The 19,641-nt window shown below is 42.0% G+C and overlaps 4 protein-coding genes across 6 annotated transcripts; 2 read left to right on the top strand and 2 right to left on the bottom strand.

The window, feature by feature from the left end:
- The first annotated feature begins 104 nt into the window (after window positions 1–104).
- On the top strand, window positions 105–3,132 carry gucd1 (guanylyl cyclase domain containing 1). 2 transcript variants are annotated; one of them, XM_056592433.1, is made up of 6 exons: window positions 105–471; window positions 638–722; window positions 869–1,034; window positions 1,138–1,229; window positions 1,319–1,560; window positions 1,846–3,132. In XM_056592433.1, the coding sequence occupies exons 1-6, from the start codon at window positions 378–380 to the stop codon at window positions 1,935–1,937; spliced, it is 771 nt and encodes a 256-aa protein (XP_056448408.1). In that variant the 5' UTR covers window positions 105–377; the 3' UTR covers window positions 1,938–3,132. The 2 variants fall into 2 exon arrangements, with proteins under 2 accessions (XP_056448408.1, XP_056448409.1); XM_056592434.1 differs by having other exon boundaries at window positions 111–471; window positions 641–722.
- upb1 (ureidopropionase, beta) lies at window positions 3,019–11,276 on the bottom strand. The gene is made up of 10 exons (XM_056592432.1): window positions 11,019–11,276; window positions 9,879–10,050; window positions 9,512–9,599; window positions 9,251–9,345; window positions 6,484–6,642; window positions 6,181–6,350; window positions 5,868–5,949; window positions 5,719–5,761; window positions 5,421–5,575; window positions 3,019–3,326 (listed from the first exon to the last, which is right to left on the bottom strand). Exons 1-10 carry the CDS (start codon window positions 11,120–11,122, stop codon window positions 3,243–3,245), a joined length of 1,152 nt encoding a protein of 383 aa, XP_056448407.1. The 5' UTR covers window positions 11,123–11,276; the 3' UTR covers window positions 3,019–3,242.
- On the top strand, window positions 11,264–17,111 carry LOC130384307 (uncharacterized). Of its 2 annotated transcripts, XM_056592430.1 has the most exons (4): window positions 11,264–11,723; window positions 12,624–13,222; window positions 14,177–14,252; window positions 14,395–17,111. In XM_056592430.1, the coding sequence occupies exons 3-4, from the start codon at window positions 14,178–14,180 to the stop codon at window positions 16,282–16,284; spliced, it is 1,965 nt and encodes a 654-aa protein (XP_056448405.1). In that variant the 5' UTR covers window positions 11,264–11,723; window positions 12,624–13,222; window position 14,177; the 3' UTR covers window positions 16,285–17,111. The 2 variants fall into 2 exon arrangements, with proteins under 2 accessions (XP_056448405.1, XP_056448404.1); XM_056592429.1 differs by having other exon boundaries at window positions 11,264–13,222.
- Window positions 16,855–18,648, bottom strand: LOC130384308 (uncharacterized). Its single transcript, XM_056592431.1, has 2 exons — window positions 17,677–18,648; window positions 16,855–17,469 (listed from the first exon to the last, which is right to left on the bottom strand). The coding sequence occupies exons 1-2, from the start codon at window positions 18,499–18,501 to the stop codon at window positions 17,137–17,139; spliced, it is 1,158 nt and encodes a 385-aa protein (XP_056448406.1). The 5' UTR covers window positions 18,502–18,648; the 3' UTR covers window positions 16,855–17,136.
- Window positions 18,649–19,641: the final 993 nt, after the last annotated feature.

Below are 19,641 nucleotides of genomic sequence, written 5' to 3'. Positions count from 1 at the left end.
GCACATTTGCCTATCAATACAAAACATAAAAATACATGGTGTATCGTCCTACATTCATAATTGAGATAGATGCGTCATGTCCCTATAGGTTGTCACTGACGTCAGTCTCTAGGGGGCGGGATCACAGCGTACAGTCCAGCGGCTAGCATCAGGCTACCAAACAAAAGACGAGCCAACGCTAATGAGGGGGAACAGCGTTAGCTGTAGTTTTAGAATAAGCTTATTTTGTAAGAATTAAACGATGAAAGAATTCAACAAAACGTTAGCAATGGCGCTTGCTGTTCATATAACCACCTAGGTTAACATTAGCACCCAGTGAGCCGGGAGGCTAAATTACCAACCATGACAGGCTAGGTGACGTTAGCTTGTTAGCTTATATGAAACCATTTATCTCAATATCTTCACTTGTAACCAACTTAAAGTGTTCTATTAAATATCTGTACGAATACGAAGATTCAACAAGGATGACAGGTGATGACACCACAATTTTGCTACAACGATGCAATACTAAATCAACTATTCTCATAGATCCTCTTCGTGGGTAACACCATAAGGAAGACGATATATCATAGTAGTTTAATATCATAGTTTTATATCGTAATAGTTTGATATCGTAATAGTTGAATGCCCTCCACAGAAGATGGCGTCTTGTTGAACGTCCCTGTCATCCGACAGCTGTACCACTGGGACTGTGGCCTGGCCTGCTCCAAAATGGTCTTGAAGTAAGTGAACATTCAACTTCCTATTTTCATAGTAATATAATACTTAATAATCCATCCCTGATTGTGCCTAATCAAGTGATCAGGTAGATTCACAGCCTGCATACCATAGGATGGATTCTAGGTGTTCATGTCAGATCATTTTGCAGGTACCTGCACCCCATCAGTGACCAAGACTTCCAGAGTGCCTGCTGGGAGTTGAAGCTGACTGAGAGCGTGTGGACCATCGACTTGGCTTACCTCATGTGTCATCTCGGAATCAGGCACCAGTTTTGTACTCAGACTCTTGGCGTGGACAAGGGCTTTAGAAACCAGGTATCTGTTGAGGAATTCAATATGAATCCTGTGTTTGACCTACGTGACGTTGAGGAAGTAAGAGTGATGTTTTGACACTTTGTTATTTCTTTCTCTCCATTAGTCCTTTTATAAAAAGCATTTTGATACGGAAGAAGATCGAGTGAATGAGCTCTTCGTGAATGCAGAGAGCAAGGGCGTGGTGGTTCGGAAATGGTGAGTTCTCTATTACTTACATTAAGCCTGACCTGACGACGTCTCTGACAAGAGTAAATAAACTCATATTGGGCCCTTCCCCCTGGCAGCTCGGTGACCATCCATGAGATCACGGCCCATATAGAGCAGGGCCACGTGGCCATCGTGCTGGTCAACGCCGTGGTCCTGACCTGTGATCTCTGCTCGCTGCCCGTCAAGTACTGCTGCTTCCTCCCCGCTGGCCAGAAGTGTTTCTGCAGGAGGCCTGAGTACCAGGGCCACTTCGTGGTGGCCTGTGGCTTCAACAGCAGCACGGGCTGCATCTTCTACAACAACCCTGCGTACGCCGACCGTGAGTCATACCTGAACTCGGGACACTCTGGGCCTCAGGCTCGAGTCTGGAGGTTTTCGCTAATAAATCATGAGTCTTGGTAGACCAAGTACGTCATTTCATGAGCGGCCCAAGCACACCCAGAGCAGGTTTCACTCCATAGTCGTAGCAAAACCCAAAAAGAGGTGTGACAGCTATTTTTAAAAGAGCAGTTAAAATGACTTTGCATAACAATGTCAACACATCCCACGTGTGGGTGATCAGAAACTGGTATAAACTGAACCTGTGTGTCCTCTGCTGTTCCAGGCGTGTGCTGCACCAGCATCACCAACTTCGAGGAGGCTCGGCGCAGCTACGGGACAGATGAGGACATATTGCTGGTCTTCAAAGACAGCTGACGGGGGTCTGAACCTTCGCCGACACCGTCGGCATGTTCACCTCCACCCCATGCTGTAGTGACATCATCGCGGCCGCAGGTCGGCGACCGACGCCAGGATCGCTCAGGAGCCGCACCCTGCTGAGCACTCAGGAGAGCGGGGACTCGTGGCGCTGAACGCTCAGAGAGGGAGGGCTCCCACCACTGCAGGCTTCAGACCGGGGTTTACCCGTTGCATCAGATGACCCCAAGTTATTTTTTAGCGTCTTAATGCGTTTCTTTAGAAGGTGTTGGATGGTAGGGCTGAAGGTCAACTCAACTTTAGCTCAGCAGCCGCCTTGTAGAGGCATAAGAGTGGGGAGCTTTTTTGAGGGGCTTCTAACACTCCTGTCCTGACGGCTCGAACGGGTCGTAGAACGGCGGTACCTGTCGTTCTATCCGCAGGGAATCTGTTATTTTTTTGGGGGGAGTCTCAGGTAAGTGTGCTTGAGGTGTTCTATCTAGAGACATATGGACATAGGAAGAGAGTCCCACTCTATCCAATGTACACCGACCTGGGGTCAGGGAGGGGGAGCTGGGGTCAGGGAGGCAGACTGGCCTGCTGCTGCGTTGGTCCTCTTCAGAGTTACTCTCCACTCTAGCCCAGAGGGCTGTCCCAGGACAGACACAAGGAGGGCTGTCCCAGGACAGACACAAGGAGGGCTGTCCCAGGACAGACACAAGGAAGGCTGTCCCAGGACAGACACAAGGAAGGCTGTCCCAGGACAGACACAAGGAAGGCTGTCCCAGGACAGACACAAGGAAGGCTGTCCCAGGACAGACACAAGGAAGGCTGTCCCAGGACGGACACATTGGAGGGCTGTCCCCTGATGGTACATGGAGGTCTTCTAACACCAAGCCAAGTAATGAATCCTGTCAGTTCAGCTGCTCACATGACCAGACCTTTTACCCCTTATCTTTTTTATTTCATATCGTGGATGAAATGATTGCACTAGACTTTCCATAGAGACATAATTATGTATTTAAATTATAACTTTTATGAAACCATTTATGGATCGCTTTTCCATGTGTACAGAGAAGTCTCCCAGCTGTTCATTTGAAGTATGGACAAACGGCACATTTCAGCAGGAATCTTTATTGTATGATACATTGAATCACATTCCCTGTGTGCTGTAACCAATAAAGAATTGAACACGTGCTAATTTGATCTAATGGTTGGACCTATTATTTCATATTGATCTGCCTCAATGTCGTTACCTCCAGTGTCATTCAGTCTAAAGAAGTCTGACTACGGCTTAAGATCAAACGTTAATTCGACTGAACGCCATTACTCCTTCACTATGTTGGGCTTGAAGTCTTCACTGACCACCTTGGCCAGTTCTGATGCGTACTCTGCATACCTCCCAGTCATCTGGATTACAAAGAAATACAGAGCGGTGAACAGGATGTTGGTTTTGTTTTAAGCTCGTAACTCCAATATCATTCTATCTAAACTGAGTCACACCTGGAAGGTCGGGACAGAAAATAATTTCTGCCTCATTTATTAGTACTTCATAATGTAATTCTTTTGAGAAAAAAATATAAACCCTAAATGTGTTATCGGTGAATGTAAACATGCATAATAAGGTTCAGTTAAGATTGATGCAGAAAACACTATGCAAACTGATGCAAAAAACAGTTCCTTGGTCTCATTTACAAATCTATCTATAAATTCATGGATCTAATATATATATATATACAGTCCCCTCTAATAGTATTGGAACAGTGAGGCCAATTCCTTTATATTTGCTGTAGACGGGAAACATTTGGGTTTGACACCAAAAGATGAATATGAGACAAGATACACATTTCAGCTTTTATTCCCAGGTATTTACATCTGGATCCGATAAATAACTTAGATAGCATTATTTGTAAAGGAACACCACATTTTTAGGGGAGCAAAAGTATTGGAACATGTGACTGACAGGTGTGTTTTGTTGCCCAGCTGTATCCTATTACATTGATCATTCAAACAATAAATAGCGCTGAATGTCTATGCTTAGTTTCATATTTGGGTTTTGCCTGTGCAGACTGCAATTATTATAGTTTGAGGTTTAACCAACATGAAAACCAGAGAGCTGTCTATGGGTGAAATAGAAGCAATTGTGAAGCTGAGAGAATATGGAAAATCCATCAGAGCCATTGCACAAATATTGGCAATAGCCAGTACAACCAATTGGAATGTCCTGAAGAAGAAAGAAACCACTGGTGTACTAAGTAACAGACGTCGAACGGGTAGACCAAGGAAAACAACGGCAGTTGACGACAGAAACATTGTGAAAGCTGTAAAGAAAGACCCTAAAACAACTGTTGTTGACATCAGCAACAACCTCCAGAGTTCACGGGTGAAGGTATAATTATCTACTGTTCGCAGAAGACTTCATGAACAAAAGTACAGAGGCTACACCAGAAGATGCACACCACTCATTAGCAAAAAGAATAAGAAGGCCAGGCTGGAATTTGCCAAAAAAGTACAGAGACAAGCCTCAAAAATTCTGGGTCCACGTTTTATGGACTGATGAGACAAAGATGAACCTTTACCAAAATGATTGAAAGGCTAAAGTTTGGAGAAAGAAAGGATCTGCTCATGACCCCAAAGATACAAGCTCATCTGTGAAACACGGTGGAGGCAATGTCATGGCTTGGGCCTGCATGGCTTCTTCTGGGACGTGCTCATTAATCTTCATTGATGATGCAACACAGGATGGCAACAGCTAAATGAACTCAGAAGTCTACAGGAACATTTTGTCTGCCAATTTAAAGAAAAATGCAACCAAACTGATTGGAAGATCATTCATCATGCAACAAGATAATGATCCAAAACACACTGCAAACACAACCAAGGAGTTCATCAGGGGCAAGAAGTGGAAGGTTTTAGACTGGCCAAGTCAATCTCTAGACTTAAACCCTATAGAGCATGCATTTTACCTGCTAAAGAGGAGACTGAAGGGAGTAACCCCCCAAAACAAACAACTGAAAGGGGCTGCGGTGAAAGCCTGGAAAAGCATCACAAAAGAAGAATGCGCAAGTTTGGTGATGTCAATGGGTCACAGGCTTGATTCAGTTATTGCAAGCAAAGGATTTGCAACAAAATATTAAGTCTTATTTACTTTAATTGATTTTAAATCTATCTGTTCCAATACTTTTGCTCATGTAAAAATGTGGTGTTCCTTTACAAATAATGCTATCTTCCAAGTTATTTATCGGATCCAGATGTAAATACCTGGCAATAAAAGCTAAGATGTGCATCTCTTGTCTCATATTCATCTTTGGTGTCAAACCCAAATGTTTCCTGTCTACAGTAAATATAAAGGAATTGGCCCCACTGTTCCAATACTATTGGATGGGACTGTATATATATGTTATATTTTAAATATTTATGAACAATATAAGCATTAGAAGTACACACAGTAATACTAGCGCCCCTACTTCAGGAGCAATGATCCAGGGATCTGATAGGACGTACCTTGAAGCTCCACTTGTCGCTGATCTGCCTGTTCATGTTGAGGTCCAGCTCCACCACCAGCAGGCCGTCCCGGGTTCTCGAGAGCCCAGGAGAGCGGCTGCCGTCAGGGGCAGACACGTAACTCGACCCATAGAAGTGTCCAAAATCATGGTGAGCTACGGAAACAATGAGCTATCTGTGACCATCTGTTATTCTAGAGAGGAATTACTTGGGAATTATATGTAAGGTGCTAAAAAATAAAATGTGTACTTTATATTATCTGTTGGAGCTGGACACAAAAGAGAAAGCATTTTCTTACCCTTTTTACCATCACCAGATGTGAACTCATTTTTGAAGTGTTCCTGCAATGGGCAAACACATTATAACGGTAGAAAAGGCCTTACTACAGCAAGATAACAATTAAAGCCCTGGAAGGAGTGTGTACAGAGACAAAAACAGAATATTTACGGTCCCGACGCGGTTGATTGCACATGTGTAGCAGTGGTTGGCTATCGCTGCGTTCCTCGCTTCAATGGACCACATGGGCTCACTGGAAAGTAAACAAACTAGACTTTAAACAAATCAGAGATTACTATCTACTAACAAGTCAATTCTATTTGTACAGCCCTTAATCACAGCTACAGTCTCAACATAGCAGCTACCCTCTTTTACTGGAGCATGTGCCACAGTTTAATATATATATACTTTGGGCTGAAGGTCAGACCAAGCCATAAATCAATGAGCGCCTTTAGAGCGGCAGTATGGAGCGGAGGGGACCCACCTGAGCGCTCCAACAGTGGCGGAGGGGTTGAAGATGATCTCGGCTCCATTCATGCTGTACATTAACCAGTTCAGAGGGTGGTGGCGTCCGTAGCAGATGTTCACAGCTATCTTACCAAACTGGGTCTGGAACACCTTGTGGCCTGTGTTGCCCTCCATGTAGTAGGTGGACTAGGAGAAAGAAAGACAGAGAGATTTATTCTCATTGTTGGTGGATCTCAGGATTGTTTTTTTGTTAATTTATCAAATCATAATCATTAAGTCTATAACATGTCTTCCGTAATCAGGCCCTCGGCTGACGGACCTCGTTGAAGTCTCCGACCCGGGGGATGTGGTTCTTGCGGGTCTTCCCCAACACCTGGCCAGAGTTGGAGATCACCACGGCTGTGTTCCATAAGGTGTTGTGCAGAGCCTCTCGCTCAAGGATCGGAGACACGATCACCATGTTGTACTTCTTGGCCAGCTGGGGGCGGATATGGAGAGATTGGTTTAAAAAACACTCCCTGCTCGCTATGCAGCTGTCATATTGGCTATAGACTAGGGTGACCAGATTTGAGTTTGTGAAAAAGAGGACACTTCGTCGCGGGGGGGGGGGGGGGGGGGGGGGGGGGGGGGCGAAAACATGGGTATTTTTTCTTTAGTTCGTCCGTGAACTTACATTTACGTTTAGGCATGGCTGCAGACAGTGGCGATCCTAGGTCCAATTGCGCCCCGGGCAAGATTGTTGACGGGGGGGGGGGGGGGGGGGCCTTGTATCGTGAGCCTACGTACTTCAGTGGGGGTTTCATTCCGTCTATACACGGCACCTTCTCAACGAGCACATGAGATCGGTCGCCCAATGACAGACTCTCTCTACAGTCAGCTCGCGCAAGAAGGTGGAACGTAAGGGAGATACCATTTCCAGAACTTGGAAGGCCGTAATAACCGTAGACATATACAATGGTAATAACTAGTAGGTTATGTGAGACCCAGAAACACAAATATGCGACGAGGCAAATAAAAAGATAATAATAACAATAATATATATTTTTTTTTTTTTTTGCGACGAGGCAAAATACCGGACGTTTTTGGAATCCCTGCCGGACGCATTTTTTAGGTCTCGAAAAGAGGACATGTCCGGGAAAAAGAGGACGTCTGGTCACCCTGCTATAGACTTATAATTACACTTTTATATACGCTATACAAAATAATAATAATAATGATAATAATAATAATCTTACTACTATAATAGCAGGCCTGTAGCACTCAAGTTACTAATGTGCGCATGTGCCAAGAAGCCTGCAGCTCACACACACACACAGCGCGCGCAAACGTATACATACACCACAAGCACACACATACACACCGCAAACACACACCGGACACACAACGCACAAACACACACACGCACGCGCACACGCACCGATTGTACGTCAAGACAAAGGCAGCGACACACTCGCCGAGCTAAGACGTTATGTTTTTAAACATAACAGCTCCACTATCGACACACTCGCAGGTAAGAACCCACACGCATGCGCATACACCGCAGCGACACTCGCCCTTATACATAACGGCTCCGCCATCGACACACGCACTGGTTAGAACACATACGCACGCGCACACACAGCAGCAACACTCGCCTAGGTAAGACATTATGTTTTTAAACATAACGGCTCCACCATCGACACACGCGCCCAGGAAAGAACAAAGATGCACACACCGCAGCGACACACTCGCCCAGGTAAGACGTTATGTTTTTAAACATAAAGGCTCCGCCATCTACGAACTCCAGGTAACAAGTTCTGTCTATAGACTGTAGAAATTGCGATAAAAGAAGGGAAGAGACAATTTCAATCCGTGTATGGTTCAGACCAAATCAGAAAACCCCAAAAACGACTATGTTAATTATTTTTCTGATTTTGTTTTAAATCGGAATATTCAAAGAACGAACCATACAGAGATTAATTTCTCACCTCGACAAGCAACGGCAGGTCGTTCATTTTGCCATAAAAATCGTTAAATTCAAACTTCGCACCGACCGGCATAGCAACACATAAGTCAGGTGATCTTAAAGAGACAGTGTCCCTATAAAACAGAACGAAAACACGTCAATAACAAAGTATGTTGAATTATGTCTTTAGAGTCCACCAGAAGACTACACTTTGTTGCTCAAATGTAATATTACGCTCCTCCTTGAGCCTCCCAAAATGTCTTTACACTTTGTTGCTCAAACTTAATATTACTCTCCTCCTTGAACGTCTCCAAATGTCTTGCGATATTGAAATCCCCCCCCTCCCCCCTGCGGACCGTTTTAGTTGTTTTATTTTTCTCATGTTTTGTGTGTATGCTATGTGTGACTGTAGGCCACTGCTGCCTGTCTTGGCCAGGACAATGGAATAGATGTTTAATCTCAATGATGATTATTATTTTCAACTAACCAATAGTAGTTGCCTTGCATTTTTAAATGTCAATGCACTATTCAGCCCTGAATAACAGTAAAAGCTATTTAATAAATTGATTTGCATGCATAGTATACTACACTTTCCATTGAACATTTACCCCTGTTACCATAAATTGACAAATTTTATAATGTAATCAATGGTATGTGAATGAGGAGTAGAAAGTTGGTATTTCTCACACCACTTCAGTGGGCGTGTTGATGACTCTTCTGCATGTCATTGAGTGGCCCCCTAAATGATAATCAGCCTGTTGCCTTTTGTTAGAAAAATATTTAAATGTTGGCACTGCTTTTAAGAGTCATTTTGTGTAACGTATAACGAATGTTATACGTTGTAAAATTATAGGCAAAATGTCATTATATTATGCGCTCAGAAATTTGTTACATTATCGACTGGGGTTTCCACATTTTTGCTATGGGTTTAATTACAACTAGAGGTTGAACAACGGAACAAAATTAGCTTAACTATCCGGAGTGAAGCTCCTCATTAAATATTTTACTACATTTGACTTATACAGGTATGATTGCTGGACCGGTATATTTCAAATATTGTTCCACTGATGGGTTTGTGCCTGGGCTTTATTCGAAAGAGGACGTGTTTGCTTCTCCTCTAAACTAGAGCGTCTCATGTCACCTCTTGGCAGAAGCGGGTGGTGGGTCCGTCCTCAGCCGACTCTGCAAACTCACTCCAAGGTTCCTTCTCACGCGTGCAGAACGCAAATGGCATGGCTGACCAGCAGGGGGCAGAGGTCAGAGGTCAGTGCTGGGGCCTTTCACAACATGATTTACAGCGCATCAGGACTTTAACACTCCGCTGGAACTCTATATATAATAACTAGTGATAATGATGATGATGATGATGATGATGATGAGGAAGATGATGAAATTAACCTACTCCAGGTCTCCTGGAAGCAGACGATGTTGACGTCACACATGGCAGCGACCTCCACTAGCTCTGCAATCCGACTGTGAGCAGCACTGATCTGTCGAATAGGTGGGGCCAAAAAACGACGTTTAGGAAGTTTATGAGAAATATCAGGGAATTCAGACCCTCATGAACGCAGGATACGGTATACTATTTACTCTAGCAGATGCTTTTATCCATAACGACTAACAGGTGCAGACATATGTCGTTAATGAGCAGCTATGGAGGCGTCTTGTTGGAGGAAGTCTAGAGGTACAATGACATGGGATCACAGTACCCCCTACACTGTCCTGCCCTCAACAGTAGTTGACCCCCCCCCACCTCCGGTCTGACCGACCTGGTCCAGGATGGGGGCGTCCGTCGGCAGCACGGTGCGGTTCTGGATGAGTCCGACGCGGACCCTCCGGGAGGCCCTCAGCTGTTCAGGAGCACTCTGGAAGGCGTGGCCCTGCAGCTCAAAGTCCCGCTCTGAGGCCACAATCTCTGCAGATGAGTGGAGCTCCAGGTGCCTACAGGGTAATAAAACTAAAGTGAATACTACCATATTGAGTAGAACATCATAGAACATTAAACTCTATTAAAACACATATCGATAGTGAATATAATACCATAGACAAGATATCATGATAGAACATTAAACTCCATTAAAACACATATCTATAGTGAATATCATACCATAGTGAATAGAACATTTAAGAACATTAAACTATATTAAAACACATACTTATCGTGAATTGAATACCATAGTGATTATAATATGATGGAACATTAAACTATAATAAACACATCTGTAGGGAACATACAACACACCAACAGTTGTGTATTGAGAGAAACAGTGGTGGATATTGACCCTCTCCTCCCGTATAGTCATTACGAAGTCGGATACTTATTGATGGAAGTAGGCTAGTTGGACGTTTCAGTCTGTGTTGTTACGTCAATCCTCTAGCGTTTACTTCAATATGCTTATATGTAATTGTGTAAGATGTTGGTCGAGAGTATGTACTTTTCCTATGCCATTATATAACAAACATTCACTGTCTGCATTTTCACATCACGAAAAAACAGAAGCAAGTATTACACTAATATAGCTACACTAAAGGCCCACACACGCGTTTGGGGAAATGATTGATAACAGAATAAATAGAAGGAAAGATAAATTCCGGGATTGGATTCACGTCCACCCAGGAGACGGGGTTTGATCGTTTGATTTGGGGAGGGTCGTGACCTTTGACTCCAGCTGTAAGTCCGAGGGTACAAGGCCCACTCTTGCAAACAGAATAACTGAACAGAGTCCACCTGGTATAATAAGTAACTTGAGAGAACTAATGAAAAACTAAATGAAGAACTAAAATTCCATGAGAATAACATGCATGAGGATGAACAATATGGGAAGGGAAATAAACCATATGGCTGGTATTCGGTTAGGTGCACACATAGCAATAGATAATATAATCCATAATAACTCAACACTACTCACTTAGTGGGATTTCCGAAAAGTATGCGTTTAACTTCTGTCAATTCATTTTCGGGAATGTATTTCTCCAGCGTTTTCTCTAGTGATTCAAACTCAAAGCCCGACATGGTGCAGCAATTTAGGTTCAGGTTCTTCTGCGTTCAGACGCGTTAATGTTGTAGGAGCGACTGGTTATGTTTCCAGGGTCAGGGTACGGAGGTAATACAGTGTTGAGAAAAAGGGTTAGGCTACGGAGGGTTTGGTTAGTAACAGTGTAACAGGTTGAGTGACAGGCGTCCCACTGCGCATGTACAGCATCATCGCTTCTCTTCAGGAGGGCGTGATTATTCACCGTTCAAACCCTATTCATTGTGCTTCTAAAAGGAAGAAATAATATATAACTTACTAACTAATTATTAGCAATGTAAGGTAAGCCTATGCTCATTCGGAGAGGTTGCAGATACAGGTAAGAGGGATGACAGCAGGTGCCCGGATTTTGGTCAGGTAACCCCGGGCCGCGAATTTTTTTTTTGCAGGGTGGTAGCGGGAAGCTCATCCCTGATTGGCTGGGACTTGTTGGCTGGGACTTGGCTCGCTGGGACTTTGTCAGAGGGCTTGTGTGAAAATCACGAACGCAAATGAATTAAACGTTGTTATAAATCAACACGAATAATGTGACACATGATACCCACCAACTACACGGCAACTCTATAGCTACCTTGGCTTTCAGTAAGTACAAACGTTAGATCACTTCACTCGTCTAAAAGCCCCTGTGAAACTGTTATGTGTCACGGGGGCTACTGTAGTAAACCCTTTTTGTATTTATTATATTTTATAACGTTATGTATAGCGCATCGGCAAATGAATTAAACGTTGTTATAAATTAACACGAATCATTTTAGCAATAATGTGACACATGATACCCACCTACTATACGGCAACTCTATCCTTTCTGTAAGTACAAACGTTAGCTCACTCGTCTAAAAGCCCCTGTGAAACTGTTATGTGTCACAGCCTGGGCTACTGTAGTAAATCATTTTTTTTTTTTATTATATTTTATAACGTTATGTATAGCGCATCGCATTGCTTTCGGCAGCTGGTGATTGTTTCCAAGTTTTTTTTTTCTAATTGTTGTCCATCCATGTCTTGATATTTCCATTAAGATTCCATTCTGTTCTGTTTCTAGAAGTAGTGAGCATAATGGCAGGATTTATTAAAGCTTGCAACATTTGCCAGACCCATGTCAACTTTGAGGAGATGGAGCTGCTGGAGGTTAGGTGTAGAAGATGGATAAGAATAAACCGTATGATTTCTGATATTTGTTCATAGTGGTTCTGCCACACCCCACAACCAATTACATTATAGAAAGAAGGGCCATAAAATCGCGTAGGGCTAAATTAATTTTAATATTGATTTTCACCTATCAATCCACCTACTACACGGCAATATAGCTAGCTACCGTTCTGTAAGTGCCAAAACAAACGTTAGCTCTTAATGCTAACTCGTCAAAAACAACTACTGTAGGCCTATAACATGTGTCACACTATTGATACAATGATTTGTGTTGATTTATAACAACGTTTCATTTATTTGCGTTCGTGATTTTCACAAGCCCTCTGTTTTCAAAAGCCCTCTGACAAAGTCCCTGCGAGCCAAGTCCCAGCCAATGAGGGATGAGTTCCCTCACGAATATTCACGAGCTTCCCGCTACCACCCTGCAAAAAATAAACTCGCGAGGAGGCGGGGTCAGAGGTATGGAAGCCCATTCCCGCCACAGGAAAAAAAAAAAACACCACAAACTATCTCATAATTATGAGATTAAAAGTCATAATAACGAGATTTAAAGTCATAATTACGAGATTTAAAGTCATAATTACGAGATTAAAAGTCATAATTACGAGATTAAAAGTCATAATTACGAGATTTAAAGTCATAATTATGAGATTTAAAGTCATAATAACGAGATAAAAAAGTCATAATTATGAGATTTAAAGTCATAATAACGAGATAAAAAAGTCATAATAATGAGATTTAAAGTCATAATTACGAGATTTTCGACGGTTAGCCTGCCCCCTGACCTCACTTCCTTCAAGTTCGAAATCGGCACGACAGAGCGGCACGCGCTACTAGGCTACCAGTCGGCGCCATCATTTCGGACCTGAGGCTGATGAACCTGCAAGTCATCACTTCTCTCGGTCATCCTCCTATTCGCAAGGCGAAACAGCAAGGTAACCGAATTTGTAGAGATGCTCTTTTAAGCCTATATTCAGTAATTCAGCGTCTTTTCATCTGGTTTATGTTTCCTTTGAAAAAGCACTCTGCTGCAGCTATGTTAGCTAGTTCTAGTATTAGCACCGTGTTAATTTTGTCAGCTATTTTAGATTTTGTCACATTTTAGTCATTGTTTTCCTTTGTAGTTTTAGTCTAGTTTTAGTCGACAAAAAGTCCTTAAATTGTAGTCAACTTTTAGTCAAAATGTTTTCTCTTTTTAAACTAGTTCAAAGTGTTCGAAATCGTTCCCTATCACGGATATAGTGCACTATATAGGATGCTCGCCATTTTGTAGTGGTGTTCGAATTCTGAGTACATAAAAAGTAAATTGTTAAGCCTAATTTCTCTGATATAAAGGAAATTACAAAATAAGCCAACGGCAAGAATTAAATGACGTACAGGACGCGAACTCAGGTCGCCCGTATTGCAGGGCCTAAACCACTCAGCCAACTGCTGGTTCATAAAGTTGATGGAATGGAGTGGTCTTGAGAAAATATCCACGATAACAATATAGGCATATCTCAATTAATTTAATTACTTTATTTGCATCATTCAATCTTAAACCCTTAGTGAAAATATAGGCTGTTTGTACTTCATATATGTACATTTATGACAAAATCGTGAGGACTAGGCTTGTGACAGACACGCACATGTGGCGCTCGCGCGGTAATAGCTCATTGGCGCCACCTAGTGATCATTATGTGCAAATGCACAGCCTCTCATTCAAATGACTTAGGGGTCATTTGACCCCTCTTGTGGCGCTAGTAGTAAGTAAAAATGGCCCGGCGTGGGACGAATTTCGAATTATAAATATGTACAATGCATAATGTTAGCTCATCCATGTGCTCAATGCATCACAATGTAGTTGGCATCTGTTCCGTTCGTTAAATATTTGTGTTGGCCTCTCACAGGATGGATGAGTTGTGCGAGTTCTTGAGGTCGCGGAATGTACCAGAAGAAAACATAAAGCAACTGGAAAACGATAAGGTAACTAGTCTGTTAATGGGGGAAAGATAGGCTAAATTGTGTGTTTATGCATTTTTTGATTTTTTTTTTAATTACTGCTTCTGTTTATGTTAAATTATATTTGTTTTGTGGCTGTGTGTGTGTGTTTTCCTCTTTTTTTAAGATCGATCCCAATGTCCTCCTGCTCATGAACGACGACCAGTTAACCGAGTATCTACCATCATATGGAGACCGACTGGCTGTCCTTGGATATTGCAGATTGAAGGGGAAGAATCCTGTTGCCCGCAAATCAAAACTTTTTGAGCGACTGAAAGCCAAGTTAGCAAAAAGTGACGATCGTGAACACTTGTCTGAGAAGTTACCATGTCAAAATGCTCAGAAGAAAGAGCGTAAAATTGAAATTGGCTGGTTGAATTTCCGTGACGGGAAATTCTTACAAATGAGGGCCAAAAAGGGGGGCGGGACCAGGAAAATCTCTGTGTCCAAGAATTGTTGTAAAGATCAGTTAATTGAACAGGCCAAAAACCTGTTTTTCCCTGGTCAGAAAAATGCAGAAGGAAATGTTCAAGATTTTGCGATTGAACTAACTGATTTTCAGGAGCGCCCGTTAGATCCCCTGACTACAGTTGGGGATCTTTATGAAGTAACAAAGCTGCCCATTTTACGCTTTTACTTAGCAACAACCAAGAGGGATGGTTGCAGTGAGAATCAGCTTGCAGCCTCACCCAACCCCCCTAGGCCTAGTTTACCTCTAGCTGAAGGTCAGGAAACCGCAGATGTGGTATATGCTAGTAGCAGCAATGTCCTGTCTGATACAAACAGTGATCCTGAGCCCTTCGATTGCTCCACTGTTGAAATGACAGATTGGGCTAGTGTGAGCGAAGTTGATGCCGCCAATGCTGTAGATGACTTTGAGAATAGTGGCACAGTTACCTTTTTCCAAGGACACCTACATGATCTGGACTGGGTTAGCCTTGATGATACCTTACAAACGTCTCCTCGGGCATCAAGTTCATCTACTCCGACCCTAGATATTGCTCATGTGCCCATTGATCAGAGTGAAAGAACAAAGAGAATAATTGTTGTTCACCGTGGGCAGATCCTGAGAGAACTAATCACACATTTTTTGGACGCGAGTGTCATGCGAGATGATGTTTTCATCCAAGTAATTCTTCCCAATGGAAGTTTGGAAATGGCAGTTGATGAAGGTGGCGTGTTAAGGGATGTGCTAACTGAATTTTGGCTGGACTTTTATGAGCAATGCACTTTAGGAAATGCTTTCAAGGTGCCTTTTCTACGCCATGATTTTGGTAAGCAGCAGTGGGAAAGCATTGGCAGAATAATAGCAATGGGTTGGCAAAAAGAGAAGTACCTGCCTATAAAAATAGCCCCAGTAATTTTGGAGAAAGTTGCCCTGGGAAGTGTGAAGAGTAGTCTTGTTGACTGCTTCCTGAAATATGTCACAGAGTCAGAGAGATTGGTGTTTGAATCCTGCCGTTCAGATTTTGAAAGTGTGGATCAGGAAGAATTGATTGAAGTAATGGATCTCCACAGCTGTCGAAGAATGCCAACCGCTGATAATATTGAACAGCTCTTGGAGGAGCTTGCCCACCAAAAGCTGGTTCAAGAACCCGCCTTTGTCCTAGAGCAGTGGAGCAAGGTGCTTGCACCCTTTAGGTCAGATTTGGAAGGCATTTCAGAAGCGTATGTAAATCTTCATCCAACACTGAGGAAGGTGATTAGGTCTATCTCTTACCCCACTACTATGAACGACCAGCAGAAGAACATAGGAAAGCATCTTAGCACTTACCTTAGAGAATCTGACGCACAGCACCTGTCTCTATTCCTTCGGTTTTGCACTGGCTCTGATTTGTTTCTTGGTAAGACCATTACTTTGAGCTTCACGAATTTGCAAGGTATGCAGAGACGGCCCATCGCCCACACATGTGGATGCTACTTGGAGTTGCCAATTGATTATGACAATTACCCGGATTTCAGACACGAAATGAACAAAGTATTGGAGAGTGGTGTGTGGGCAATGGACATAGTTTAGTTGATTCAGCTGCCATCAGCAGCCTCCTCATGTCAAGATGATTTAATGCAATATGTAATATGTAAATATGAAATTATATAATGTACTGATGTATTAATGTAATGAGATTTAATGTACATATTTTGATATGTTGGATTATGTAAATATGTTATTATATGTACTGTTGTATTAATGAAATGTCTTGAAGTCATCCCGACCAATACATAGTTTAGCAGATTCAGATGCCATCAACAGCCTCTTCATGTCGAGATTACTTAATTTTATGATTTTGAGATGCTGGATTATATGTAAATAGGAAATTATATAATGTAATGTGATTTAATGTAGAGACTTTGAGATGCTAGATTATATTTAATGTGTAAATATTTAATTATATAATGAACTATTGTATTAATGTAATGTATTAAAGTTATCACCACCAATACATCGTTTAGCCGTTTCAGCTGCCATCAGCAGCTTATATATATCCCCAGCAATACTTATGTTGTTTTCTAAAGCTGTTTTATGGGAAGATAATAAAATAATAAAAGTTCATTAAATTGTGGCTAACTGTTTAGTTATTTCCCAATAATCAATATTGACGCATGATTAATATATTAAGTATAATGTTTATATCAAATATATTTATTTTTGCAGTAGAAATGTCAACTTAATGTTAAAGACACTACAACGATTGGAAAAAAGGGGTTAAGACACACAGTATATTGTTAGGCTTGTATTGTTGCAGAACCAGTTAAAGCCTACTCTAGTTACAAATAGGTGCAAGTTAAGTTTTGCTAAATGAGCTGCAGTAGGCCTAATGCTGAATTAGGCCTACTGCAGCTCATCTAGCACAAACAACTACCCCTGCTTTTAAGGCTGTAGCAATTCATTGTTAATTAGCTGTCTAAGTCTTACATACAGATCTACTGTCTTGTACACGTCGTTAGTTAATTCAAGGCCATGCTCAGACATAAGCCCCACACAAATGTGAAACACATCTTCATCACATGGGAAGTCTTTGTAAACACACTCCCCCAAGCAGGCCTCGATCTTCTCCAGACTTGGGCGATACAGGTAGTCCGTGGCCCCGTAGAGTTGAGGCACTGCATGGATGATGGATGGACGGCCATGAGGACTTCGTGAGTTGTGCACTCGACGCATCCTGTGCTCATTCCAGATGAATGCGACCTCCTCCAGTTCTGCCTGATAAGACAAGGCTCAAAGTGAATACAAATGAAATGCAATGAATTGCATGAAAAAGCTTTCCTGCAGACAGAAAGCAATGTGTGGTTCTTGTATTTAACTTTTTTGGTAAAACCAAATCAATAGTATAGTGTAACAATAAAAATAAAATAATACAAATAAGAATAAGCCACAGACAAAAATAAAGCAGTGAATAGTGAAACTTACCTGAATTGTGGAAAGAAAACAGAACTGGACCAATGACTTGTCCAGGAAGGTGTCAGCGAAGTATCCATCCGATTTCAATTTATCGAAAAAGTCCATCCAAAACTGGGCGCACTGACTGCGTAATGTCAGCCACCATCTTTCAATGCGCTGGTTGCCAGTGCTTGGACCAAATGTGACATGTTCGATTTCAAGTTGACCCTCTGAAAAGTGCATGAATCTTTGCATTTCGGCCAAACGAACATTTTCTGTCCCTAAATCTACCCGTAATCGTTCAGGGCAACCTTGAGCTATTAGTACAGCATCCATGAAATAACCAGCAATCACGTTCGGATCATTATTAGTTTTGTATGCCTCCAGCCAGATGAGTCTCCTAGAAAAACCATCTATGCATCCACTTATACAGATCCCATACGGTTTAAGTTTGTCATAGCCGTCAATGTGCCAGACGTAATTGGGACCCCGGCTGTGATATACTCTCCGCCGTAGTCTATTTCTTGATCTCAGGTCAACTCCCTCACTGTCCAACAGCCGCAAGAGAACACGTACTGTTTCCCTGTCGGTAATAATGCCATTTATCCAACATTTTTGGTACATCCAACGGTAGCCATGACACTGCCCAGACGTTTGGAGTTGCGCTTCAATGAAAGCTGCCACCTCGGCCACATCTGTCTTGCCCTTCCTGCGCCACAATCTTTTCTCTCTCAGAATCCTTTCAAGTGTCCGCTTGCTCAGCACTACCCCATGCACCTCAGCCAATACTGCCAGAATTTCATCATTTGTATATCGTCTTTGGAAATATTGCTCAATGTGGTGATCCAACTCCATGACGTTACGACACTGATCTTAATGTAAACCATCTAGATGCAGCCTACTGTCATGACTTTATATCTCGTAATTATGACTTTAAATCTCATTATTATGACTTTTTTATCTCGTTATTATGACTTTAAATCTCATAATTATGACTTTAAATCTCGTAATTATGACTTTTAATCTCGTAATTATGACTTTAAATCTCGTAATTATGACTTTAAATCTCGTAATTATGACTTTAAATTTCGTAATTATGACTTTAAATCTCGTAATTATGACTTTAAATCTCGTTATTATGACTTTTAATCTCATAATTATGAGATAGTTTGTGGTGTTTTTTTTTTTTCCTGTGGCGGGAATGGGCTTCCATACAGAGGTGAACCACGTGTATGTACGAATCATCTGTTCAGATTCAATTTAATGCATAAACAAATACACACGCATCATTATCATCCTATCAGTGAAATAATACGGACAATAATTGTATAGCCTACTAGAAAATGCATTTCCTATAGAAAATGTGGTGAGTGCTGTAGTGTAAAGTGAGGCTGAAAATATATTTTAATAAAGCCACATAGTTTAAGACGTAAAATAAATGTTGAATGGCTTAAATCAAGTGAAAATATTCGAATAGAGTTCAAAATGGAGTAAACATGCACACCATTTAAAAAAAGATTAATGGTTGGAAACAAATAAAGTGAAGAGTTAAACAAAGTGAAATAAAGTGAAGAGTTTGATAAAGTTTTAAATGGTGTGTGTGTGTGTGTGTGTGTGTGTGTGTGTGTGTGTGTGTGTGTGTGTGTGTGTGTGTGTGTGTGTGTGTGTGTGTGTGTGTGTGTGTGTGTGTGTGTGTGTGCGTAGTTGTGGGTCCGGTATCCTGACAACTTGGCCTATGTCCAGGATGGCAGTCTCCCTCTGCCATTTACCTCTGTGTTGTAGGCTTAGAGAATAATCATGGATGAATCGGGCCCAGAACTGATTGACGAAGGTCTGGGTGTGTCGCCATCTGCCAATAAGGTTCCCATCAGCATTGATTGCTTGAGGGAGTGAGGCATATCGACATATAGGATTCCCTCCAACTCAATAAAGACTGTCCGTTTGGTCGCTAAAGACAACTCTTTCAGATGTCTTGAAATACTTTATCTCCCTCCC

The sequence above is a fragment of the Gadus chalcogrammus genome, chromosome 6, assembly GCF_026213295.1.
Source record: "Gadus chalcogrammus isolate NIFS_2021 chromosome 6, NIFS_Gcha_1.0, whole genome shotgun sequence".
Classification (NCBI taxonomy): domain Eukaryota; kingdom Metazoa; phylum Chordata; class Actinopteri; order Gadiformes; family Gadidae; genus Gadus; species Gadus chalcogrammus.
The sequence above is the reverse complement of the archived record's forward strand: the minus strand, read 5'-3'. Positions and strand labels throughout refer to the sequence as shown.